The 11,628-nt window shown below is 48.0% G+C and overlaps 1 protein-coding gene across 1 annotated transcript in view; it reads right to left on the reverse strand.

Moving 5' to 3' along the window:
- noc2l (NOC2 like nucleolar associated transcriptional repressor) overlaps window positions 1–11,330 on the reverse strand; it is a 133,379-nt gene extending 122,049 nt beyond the window's left edge. The window contains exons 1-5 of the mRNA XM_033048528.1: window positions 11,051–11,330; window positions 8,721–8,897; window positions 6,620–6,803; window positions 2,529–2,648; window positions 1,361–1,478 (exon numbers count right to left, since the gene is read on the reverse strand). Of these exons, the coding sequence (XP_032904419.1) occupies window positions 1,361–1,478; window positions 2,529–2,648; window positions 6,620–6,803; window positions 8,721–8,897; window positions 11,051–11,091 (640 nt within the window). The 5' untranslated portion in view covers window positions 11,092–11,330. The remainder of the gene's footprint in view (window positions 1–1,360; window positions 1,479–2,528; window positions 2,649–6,619; window positions 6,804–8,720; window positions 8,898–11,050) is intronic.
- Between the last annotated feature and the right edge of the window lie 298 nt (window positions 11,331–11,628).

The raw sequence follows: 11,628 nt of genomic DNA on the forward strand, positions 1-11,628 counted from the left end.
GTGCCACTGTAATTTGGTGTTGAATGACCAGCTCATGGGCCAAAAAAAACCAGGCCCCAACATCCAGAGGTCAGAAATGGCTCGGATATTGAGAGTGCTCGAGATCTGGTGGAGATTATAATACAGAATGTGGCAAGGGAACAGTCTACCCATGTTCTCCAGAGATGCTGCCTGACCCGCTGAGTTACTCCAGTATTTTGTGTCTATCTTCGGTATAAACCAGCATCTGCAGTTCCTTGTTATTGCATGCTGTATAAACCCAGACTGAGTTAGGATGGGAGATTGCCCCAGAGGGATTCTAGAAGGCATAGGTTGAGGATGAGTGGCAAGATGTTTAGAGGGGAGGTTGGAGGAAGAATATTTTCACCCACAGTGCAAGTGGAATCTAGAAACCACCGCCTGAGAGTGGGGGGGACGGGGGCTCTGGTGACAATTAAGAAAGGCCACAATGAGCACTTCAATCACCAAGACATTGAAGGTCATGGACCAAGTGCTGATCAATGGAATTACTGGAGATAGGTCTGTTTCAGTGTTATGTCTCTTGAAAAAGAAAAGCAGCTTTAATTAATTAACTGAATTCAAATTCCCCAGATACTGTGATGAAAGTAAATCACCTACAGATGATTAATCTAAGATAAAGTCATCACACCACCTTCAAAAGTAGCAATCTTTCCTTTTCATCAAAAGGCACTTCTGTCATTTCATTTCACAAACCAAGGTTCTTCATGATCAATATGTTAAAAGAGTCAAGACATCCCCTCAGGTTACAGCCCAGAGGGACAAAATGCAACAATCCTTGACCATTCAATGAAAAGATACAGACAGGAGGGTTAAAAGATTGGAGTTGGAGGAGCCCAGAGATCTTGTAAGATGTAATCTTACTAGAGAGCAGGGGATCTAGGGCAAGAGAATGGGATTGATTCTTCACAGGTCCTTCACTCCACCGAATCCATTCCGACCATCGATCACACTATTACACTAGTTCTATTTTATCCCACATTTGCAACCACTCCCGACACGCTTTTCACAATTAACCTACAACTCCGAGCGTCTTTGTAATGTGGGAGGAAACCGGAGCACCCAGAGATAATCCACACGGACACAGGTAGAACTTGCAAACTCCACACAGACAGCACCCGAGAGGTCAGGATCGAACCAGGCTCTGGAATTATGAGGCAGCAGCTCTACCAGCTGTGCCACCATAGCATAACAAAGGATCTGAACACAAAAGGAGAAAACTTGAAATTTAAGGCAGAATCGCACAATTTGCAATGTTAGGGAATGTATGCGAGCACAGCTTCAGGTAAATACACCTCCATGGATTTCAGTTTATTGATTCATGAAGGTTTCATGCACTCACCAGAACTGTCTTCTACTTTGTACTTCCCAAGATGCCCATCGTCATCTCCTTTCGTTGTAGAGACAGCAGCTTTAAACGCCATGACAATGTCGTGGAACAGCTTATACGTTAACTTGGCCTGCAACAGGAGAGATTTGGGGGATTTTTTTTATGACAGGAAGCTCACTCCAAAACTTGGTCGGATGCAAAACCACTTCTGTCCAAGATGCAGCCACCATTTTGACAAGTACCGCCAACATCCCACCCCAGCTCTCGCTAAGGGGTAAACTCCAGACAGCAATAGCGTGCATTTATACGCCATCCTTAAGGCAGCAATACTAAGTGAGACTCTTGACTGGCAGATATTTAAAAAAAAATAATGGCCTGGATAAGAGTGGATGTTGAGAGGATTTTTCCACTGGTAGGCGAGTCCAGGATCAGAGGCCATAGCCTTAGAATAAAAGTAAGTACCTTTAGAAAGGAGATAAGGGGGAATTTTTTTTGTCAGAGGGTGGTGATTCTGTGGATTTCATTGCCACAGATGGCTGTGCAAGCAGTCAATTAATATTTTGAAGGCAGAGATTGATAGATTCGTGATTAGTACAGATGTCAGGGGTAATGGGGAGAAGGCAGGAGAATGGGGTTGAGGGGGAAAGATAGATCAGCCATGATTGAATGGCGGAGTAGATTTGATGGGCCGAATGTCCTAATTCTGCTCCAAGAACGCATGAGCATGAACTGGCGCTGAACCTCAGGTGTTGTTAGGGGTGAGATCTTTGAGTTTAGCTGGGCAAGGAAAGAAGCATTTTAAGGAAGGTAAGCAAGAGGCAGGCAGGGACCTGCTGAATTACTCTAGTACTTTGTATACTGCTGTAGATTCCGGCATCTGCAGTTCCTTGCGTCTGCCCTCTTGATCATCGGGGAACTTAATCACTCCATTCCTAAAGCCACCGTGGTTTCAACCTCATGAACACCCAAAACATCTCCATCACTCTCTCTTTTAACACTCTCCTTAAAATCAGGCTAGAGTCAAGTTTTGCTCACTTCCCTTGATATCTCCTTGTGAAGTTGCAAGTCAAATTATGCTCAAAAACATTTGTGCAGAACTTAGGCCGTTCTAATTAGAAACATTTGTTAAGTTGCAAGTGTATAATAGTGTAAACAAAGAAATTTAATTAATCCAACTCACCTCCGCTGCATCTCTCCAGGATTCAACCATTCGGATAGTGATAGGTATTAAATCCCGGCCTTTTTTGCTCTTTGGGGCCGTCTCCTTCTCTTCTTCTTCGTCCTCTTCATTACTATCTACCTGGAAGTAAAAATGTTTTATAAGTTCAGACGTCACGGCAACTGAAGTAGGCCATACGGCCCATGGAGTCTGCTCCGCCATTAAATCATGGTTGATCTTTCCGACTGACCAAAAGGTGCCAGCACAATAACTGGCGGCGCGGCTCCTAGTGGCGGCGCGGCTCTGGCTGCAGCGGCTCTCCGGCAGTCCTGTTTGTTTTGTGTTTTTTGGGTTGTTTATTTTCGTTTTGGTTAGTCTAGTTTTGGTTTTTAGTTTGTGTTTTTTGGGGGGGGGGGGGGGGTTGAAACGGGGCTTGCTGTCTCTCCCTGCGGGGGAATGCGACTTTTTTGTCGTATTCCCCTTCTCTGCCTCCGTCTGCGCTGAGGCCTAATGGCGGAGCTGGCGACCTCGAGGCTCAGGAGGCAGAGCCCGCCAGGACTCGCACTGAGCTCGCTCCCGTGAGGACGGCCCGGCTCGGGGCTGGAACAGGGCTTTCGTGAGGGGCTGTGACGGCCGGCCCGAGGAAGGAACGGTGCTCCCGTCGGAGTGGCCGAGCTCGGGGAGGTACGGCGTTCCCAGCCCGAGGGAGGAGCGGCGCCCGGTCGGGGCGGCCCAGCCCGAGGGAGAAGCGGTGCCCGGTCGGGGCGGCCCAGCCCGAGGGAGGAGCGGCGCCCAGTTGGGGCGGCCTGGCGCGAGGGAGGAGCGGCGGCCTGGCGCGAGGCTGAGACGGTGGCAGTACTCACGTGAGGGCGATCCGGCTCGGGGCTGGAACGATGCTCCGGGGGCTGGGACGGCAGTTCTGGTGGCGGTGGCCTGAGACCGGGGTTCGGCCGCGGGCCAGCGGCTGCGTCAGCAGGTCTGGTGAGCAGCAGCTTCGACCACCCCGGGCTACGGTGTTTGAGCCGCGGGACAGGTTTTAACATCGCCCGGGGGGTATCGCCTCAGCGCAGAAGGAGAAGAGGAGGGAAGAGACTGCAGCCCTAAGACTTTTGCCTCCATCACAGTGAGGAGATGTTGGGTGGACTCACTGTGGTGGATGTTAATATGTGTTTATTGTTGTTTTTTATTGTATTGTATTGTATGTATGACTGCTTCAATTTCGTTCAGACTTCGGTCTGGATGACAATAAAAGGCTATCTAAAAAATAAAAAAAAATAAAAACCTGGCTCTCAACACCAGCAAAACCAAGGAACTGATTGTGGACTTTGGAAGGGGTAGGATGGGGACCCACAGTCCCGTTTATATCAATGAGTCGATGGTGGAGAGGGTCAAGAGCTTCAAATTCCTGGGCTTGCACATCTCTGAAGATCTCTCCTGGTCCGAGAACACTGATGCAATTATAAAGAAAGCACACCAGCGCCTCTACTTCCTGAGAAGATTACGGAGAGTCGGTATGTCAAGGAGGACTCTCTCTAACTTCTACAGGTGCAAAGTAGAGAGCATGCTGACCGGTTGCATCGTGGCTTGGTTCGGCAACTTGAACGCCCAGGAGTGGAAAAGACTACAAAAAGTAGTAAACACTGCCCAGTCCATCATCAGCTCTGACCTGCCTACCATCGAGGGGATCTATCGCAGTCGCTGCCTCAAAAAAGGCTGGCATCATCATCAAGGACCCACACCATCCTGGCCACACACTCATCTCCCCGCTACCTTCAGGTAGAAGGTACAGGAGCCTGAAGACTGCAACTTCCAGGTTCAGGAATAGCTACTTCCCCACAGCCATCAGGCTATTAAACTCAAACAAAACTCTGAACATTAATAGACCATTACCTGTTTATTTGCACTTTATCTGTTTATTTATTCATGTGTGTATATATTTATAGAATAGTATATGGACACACTGATCTGTTCTGTATTCATGCCTACTATATTCTGTTGTGCTGAAGCAAAGCAAGAATTTCATTGTCCTATCTGGGACACATGACAATAAACTCTCTTGAATCTTGAATCTATCTCCTCTCAACCCCATTCATAACAACCTTTACTAATCAAGGATCTGTCAATCTCCGCTTGAAAAATTGGCCTCTACAGCCGTCTGTGGCAATGAATTCCGCAGATTCACCACCCTCTGACAAAATAAATTACTCCTCATCTCCTTTCCAAAGGCAAGTCCTTTTATTCTGAATTGTTTTTAAAGTTTGTAATGGCAAATTTTCAACTTTCCCAGTGTCCTCTTTTCCAGTTGCCATGACAACACGGGTATGGTAGAAGTCATCTTACGCAGACCTAATGAGAACAGATCTTCCAGTCGTCATTCCCAGTTCAGTTGGTTGTTTATTGAGGTAGTTGTACAAACAAAGGTTTTCCTAATTCTGCATGCAGGTTGTAGCATGCGCTCCCTCCCTGTGCCTGCCCCTTCCTGTCACCTATACCCTTACATATACACCACCCTGTGCATCGAATGACCGCCCCCAAGTGTCCAAAATAATACTGCAATATATATCTATGCAAAATAATATGATATGCCAACAATAAACATAAAAGGCTCCTGCAAAGTTACTTTAATTTTTATTTTATTTATTTTTTTTTTTTTAAATAAACGTGTAGGTTGTCTTGTTTGGTTCCAGATTAACACAACACCTGTATGTGCCCTACCCACTGTAATAAATGTAGATTATTTATGTTCGGCCCCGTGACGACATCCAATGGTATAGGAAGCCATTCAGCCTGTTAAATGCATATTTACCACTTGGAGAAAGAAAAACAATCCAGCCAGTCCTACCCCTTTCAAACTCTACAAATTATCGTTCTTTTATTGCCGAGGACAATACAGAATACTAAGGGCTTGAGATTATAAAATTCTGTTTCCCTCTCAAATGATTTGTCCATTAAATAATGAGTTACTTTGCTGCCTTCTGCCTCTTGAGACTGATCAGGTACAAATGCAAAATACAAAGTGCTGGAGGGTCAGGCATTGCTGTGGAGGGAAGGGACATAACGCTTCGGGTCGGGATCCTCATTCAGATCAATATCAGACAGAAGGATCTCAACTCGAAACATCGCATGTCCATCCCCCTCTAGAGATGCTGCCTGACCTGCTAGGTTCCTCCAGCTCTTTATATTTTACTCAAGCTTCCAGCATCTGCAGTTGCTCGTGTCTCCCTTTAAATACAAATGGGCCAAATGGCCTCTAACTCCTCCCATTCTAATGTTCTTATGGTGGTTATAAATTGCTACGTCTTTTTTCCTGGGCTCAAAATATCCACTACCCTTCATGTGAAGTACTACAAACATTGTGATCAACAATAACACAATCTCGCTCCTCCTCTCCTCATCTGACACCATTTTGTCTCCTTTTCCCCTCAAGCCTTTGCTACTATCTCCACCGTCTCCCAGTCATCCCCCTCACCCGTATCCACCTATCACCTGCCAACCTTTGCCCCACCTCCGCCTCTCTTTTCCAGCGCTCACCGGCCTTTACTCTGGTCAGTCTGAAGAAGGTTCCCGACCCAAAGCATCATCTGTCCTTTCCCTCCATAGATGCTGCCTTGACCCTCCAAGTACCAAGGCCTTTTGTTTTTGCTGGTACTGGAGATTCCAGCATCTCATGTCAAGCATCTCATTAAGGATGGTGCCAGCTGTTGAGGGGGGACCGCTGAGAGGGAGAACAGAGGGGGACCCGGCATGGGGGGGAACCACCAAGAACTAAGAGGGACCACAATGGAATGTGTTGAAATGGTTGTGTTACAATGGGAGGCTTGTTACGTTATTGATGCCCTTTATGTGGCAACTCTTTGCATACCTTGGGTGGGCAAAACAAAGAATATCACTGTGACTTGTCACATGTGACAATAAAGTATCGTTCGTTCAAACTATAATTCATTCATTCATTTATCTACCTTGTGTCTCCGACAATGCAAAGGAAAGCAATTGGGTCAATTAGACAAATGAAACAGTTGCCCCAAACTAAAACATTGCTATAAGTGTGGCTGGTTGTAAGTAGTTGGGACTGTGACGTCAGCACTTCGCAAACACGTGGCCACCGCACTCACCTCCAGCTCCCCCGGCAAGACGTGCAGCTGGTTTTCACCATCGTCGTCCGAACTGTCCGTGTCATCGAAGTTCAGCAGCTTTTTGTCGTTTTCCGCGAGGAACTTGAAGAACTCGGGATCCTTCTCCTTCAGCCGCGAGAGCTGCTCCTTGTGTTCCCGTGCGGCACCTTTTGGCTTCTCCTTCCTGTCAGGCAGGACGCTACAAAAAACATTATTTTGCCATTGTTCCTTGAAATGGAAAATCGACTCAATACAATACACAATACAATTTTATTTGTCATTTAAACCTCATTGAGGTTCAAATGAAATGTTGTTTCTGCAGTCATACTACAATAAAAAGACCCAAGACACAACACAATTTACACAGACATCCATCACAGCGCATCTCCTCCTCGCTGTGATGGAAGGCAAAGACTTATCCCTCCCCTGCACTTCACATTCCCCTCCCGATGTCAGAGTCAAAGCCCCCGGCGGGCGATGGTAATTGTCCCGCGGCCATTAACGCCGCGCCGGGTGGTGCAAGGCCGCGCTCCGTGTCTTGCACACAAAACAGAGGTTATACCTGAAGGGTGTGTAGAAAGGAACTGCATAGAAACATAGAAAATAGGTGCAGGAGTAACCCATTCGGTCCTTCGAGCCAGCACCACCATTCAATATGATCATGGCTGATCATCCAGAATCGGTACCCCATTCCTGCTTTCTCCCCACATCCCTTGATTCCATTAGCCCCAAGAACTAAATCTAACTCTCTCTTAATGCAGATGCTGGTTTATACCGAAGATACGCACAAAGTACCGGAGTAACTCAGCGGGTCAGGCAGCATCTCTGGAGAAAAAGGATTGGTGACGTTTCAGACTCTGAGAACTTCAGACTTAGTGTCTGAAGAAGGTCCCGACCCAAAACATCACCCATCCTGTTTCTCTGAAGATGCTGCCTGACCCGCTGAGTTATTCCAGCACTTTGTGTTCATCTTCTTATACTTCAAGGCCTGTCATTTTGAAGATCGTAGGCATAGCATCACAAGGCGAATGACCTTTTAAAACAGCAACCTCATAGCATTTTAAGCAGCAGAAAGCATTTTAGCAGAGTGCGTGGTTTGGGAACAGCTACATCCAAGAGCGCAATAAATTACTGAGAGTTGTGGACGTATCATCGCACAAACCAACCTCCCTTCAATTGACTCCATCGACACTTCACGCTGCCTCGGCGAGTGCCGTGCGAGGGTGCAGATGAGGGAGTGGTGTTGTGTTGGACGTTGCTGATGAGGGAGACTTGGAGGAACAGCAATGGGGAGGATCAACGCTGAGCGCTGAGTATGGTGAAACAGCTCGAAGCTTTCTGGTGTGGCATAATATCATTTAGGTTTAGATTTATTATTGTCACGTGTTGTCTGTTCCGTGTGCTATTGTACCATGTGCATGTTCAAAGTAACCAGCTTTGTTTTGCATGCTATCCAAACTGACAATCAAGTCAAACTTAGTTACAATAGATAGAGCAAAGATACAGAGTGCGGAATATAGCTCTCAGCATTGTAGCGCACCAGTTCTATAGACAAAGTCCAGTCCACATTGGGCTAGAGGTGAATAGGACTATACCCTAGCTTATGGAAGGACCATTCAGAAGCCTGATGACAGAGGGGAAGAAACTGTTCCTGAGGCTGGTGGTGCGCACTTTCATTAAACTATTTTCACCATTAAACTATTTGGGTTCACCAGCGGATTCCTTGACCGTTCCCCAGTTAAAGCAAGTGCTCCCAACCCAAAGAGGACAAGGTTATTGCCCGAATGCCAAGCGTTGGTGCAGCGGTAGAGTTGATGCCTTACAGCGCCACAGAACTGGGTTCTACCCAAACTACGGGTGTGCCCGTACGGAGTTTGTACGTTCTCCCCGTGACTGTGTGGGTTTTCTCCGGATGCTCCGGTTTCCTCCCACTCTCCAAAGACGAACAGGTTTGTAGTTTAATTGGCTCGTTAAAAATTGTAAATTGTCCCTGGTGTGTGTAGGATGGTGTTAGTGTACGGGGATCGCTGGTCGGCACTGGCTCAGTGGGCTGAAGGGCCCGTTTCTGCGCTGTAATCTCTAAACTAAACACTGTGCTCACCTTTCTTCCTGTGTTTTAGGTTGTAGGGTTTTCTTGCCTTTACCATCTTTGACCTTCTTCCGCACTCTGGTTTTCTTCCTGCTTCCCGCTCCCGTCTCCTCTGCATCGGAGCCGCTCTGACTCCCGGAATCGAACGCCGAGGTCAGGAACTCGTCGACACTGAGCGTGGACAGCTTTCTGCAAAACACGCCGATAACAATAATAAAAACAAAAACAAAAACAAAAATGCAAGTCACTGATTGTGGGGACAACACACTGGCAGCACAGTCTTGCGTCCACGGCCTCAACAGCTCCTGTGAGCTGCTTTGAATCCCAATCTCCGGTGCTGTCTGTGTGGAGTTTGCATGGTTGTTCCTTTACCTCCCACGTCCCCAAATTGCGTGGGTCGGTAGATTAATTGGCTGCTACAAACTGCCCGGATTGTTCAGGCGAGTGGTAGAATCTGGGGTAAAATGATGGGAATTTTGGGTGAATAAAATGGGATGAGTGCACAATTTAAATAAATGGCCCGCATGAACTCGATGGGCCAAAGGGACTGTTTCTGTGCTGTGCATCTTCGAGAACAGCAATCTTAGCGTCTATCATTGCTATCTGTTTATTGTCACTTGTAACGAGATACAGCAATGGAGGGTTATGTTGGCTGCAGGATTTCGGGACATTTGGTTAGTTTAGAGATACAGCGCGGAAACAGGCCCTTCGGCCCACTGGGTCCGCGCCGACCAGCTATCCCCGCACATTAATACCATCCTACACCAACTAGGGACAATTTTTACATTTACCAAGCCAATTAACCTACAAACCCGTACGTCTTTGGAGTGTGGGGGGGAAACCGAAGATCTCGGGGGAAACCAACGCAGGTCACGGGAGGAACGCACAAACTCAGTACAGACAGACCCGTAGTGGGGATCTAACCCAGTTCTCCGACGCTTCCTTCGCTTGTAAGGCAGCAACTCTACCGCTGCGCCACCATAATATCCTATGGCAACCTATGCCCTCCAGTTATTCATTCCCAAACCCTGGGAAAAAGCGTGTAGGGAGGAACTGCAGATGCTGGCTTACACCGAAGATAGGCACAAAATGCTGGAGTAACTCAGCGGGGCAGGCAGCATCTCTGGAAAGAAGGAATGGGTGACGTTTCGGGTCCAGAGGTCTGAAGAAGGGTCTCGAGCATTTTGTGCATACCTTGGGAAAAACCTGTATGCACTCACCCTGTCTCTGGCCCTCGTGAATTTATATACCTCTAAGATCATCTCTCAGTCTTTTGTTACAAGGAATAAAGTCCAACCTCCCCCTATAACTCGGGCATGACATCTGACGTTTTAGAGTGTCAAAAGCATGTTGCTGCTGTTCGTGCCATGTCCAGGCAGTGTCCTCGTTAGTATGTTGCCTCAAGGGAGCCGAGATCTCGGTGGTTGGGAACAAATTTTCAGAGGTTAATTAACCATGCCCAGAAATATCTGCAGGCCTGCAACATCAGTTCAGCCAGTGAGGTGTATCAATGCTCCATGGAGCAATACTGTTTGATCTAAATACACAGTGTGACCTAATCAACATACTGTATACCTGTAACTTAACATCCTTTCATACCTTGGCTGATGAAAGACAGCATGCCAAAAGCTCTCTTCACTACCTGGTCTACCTGTGACACCACTTTCCGACCTGCTGGGTCCTTCTGCTCTGCAAACACCCCTGGGGTCCTACTGTTTACAGTGAAGATCCGGAAATGGCTGGACTTGCAAAAATGTAATACCTCACTCTTAACCGAATTCAACTCCATTTGCCATTCCTCTGCCCACTTGCCCAGATGGCCAACATCCAATTCTTGATAACCATCTATTTAATGTCTACAATGTTTTACATAGAACATAGAAAAGTACAGTACAGGAGCAGGCCCTTTATCCCACAATGTCTGGATGAATGTGCATCAGTTGTGTTGAAACGTGTCCGGAGCCCAGCACCCGGGCCGATGCCTCTCTCTCCTCAAATGTTCCGCCACGATGCACCAACAACCGTGCGCCACAGGGAGCCGAGCACCGTGGTCGCGGGGCGAAGGGAAGGAGCCGAGTAACGTGGTCCCAGAGTGGAGGAACAGGGGATTTTGGTCCCGGTGCGGAGGGAGCCAAGTAACGTGGCCCCAGGGCAGAGGAGCCGGGCAGCGTGGTTCCAGAACGGAGGAAGCGGTGCAGCGTGACCCCAGGGCGGAGGGGACCGGGTCCAGGGGGGGCTGGTCAGGGTACAGGGGTGTAGGGGATGAGAGGGCAGTAAGGACAGGGTCAGAGTGGTGCATAACGGGGGGCGTGAGGGAATCCCCGGGGCATCCCCGCACTCACCGCTTGTTGCCTTTCGCCATGTTGCAAGCGAGCTGATACATTGTAGCCACGCCGGGCCCCGCGTCCACAGCCCGGGGGAGAGGCAGGAGATGTGCGGGGAGAGGAGGCACAGACAGAGGCAAAGGGCACTGCAGGCACCAGCGCAGTTACCCACCAACTCTACACTCCCCTAATACTCTGCATTGCTCTGCATTTTGTTGCTTGCATCGCTTGTTCGGGGTTATTATTTCCCCTGTACACCCCTCCCCGGTCTGCAGTGTGTTCTCTCCCCGTGAATGCCCGCCTCTCCCGCGGCGTCAGAGACCCGCGCCCGCCCTTTGATGTGCAATTTCCGATGATGCATCTCCAGCCTGCTGCCAGTTAAGGTCGTATCCCTCTCCCTCGTGTAAAAGCATGCTTGTACACACATGTGTGCATGTCATGCAAGTGTGCGCAGTATCAACCCACAAGACTATCTACTAAAGGGATGTGTACAAAAATGCACACACATATATGTGTAGGTGATAAATATGAAATATGCACAGAAATATGAACAATACGCAAGAATAAATAATAAATACTTTATTATTACATAAAAT

This window comes from Amblyraja radiata, chromosome 31 (genome assembly GCF_010909765.2).
Source record: "Amblyraja radiata isolate CabotCenter1 chromosome 31, sAmbRad1.1.pri, whole genome shotgun sequence".
In the NCBI taxonomy this organism is placed as follows: Eukaryota; Metazoa; Chordata; class Chondrichthyes; order Rajiformes; family Rajidae; genus Amblyraja; species Amblyraja radiata.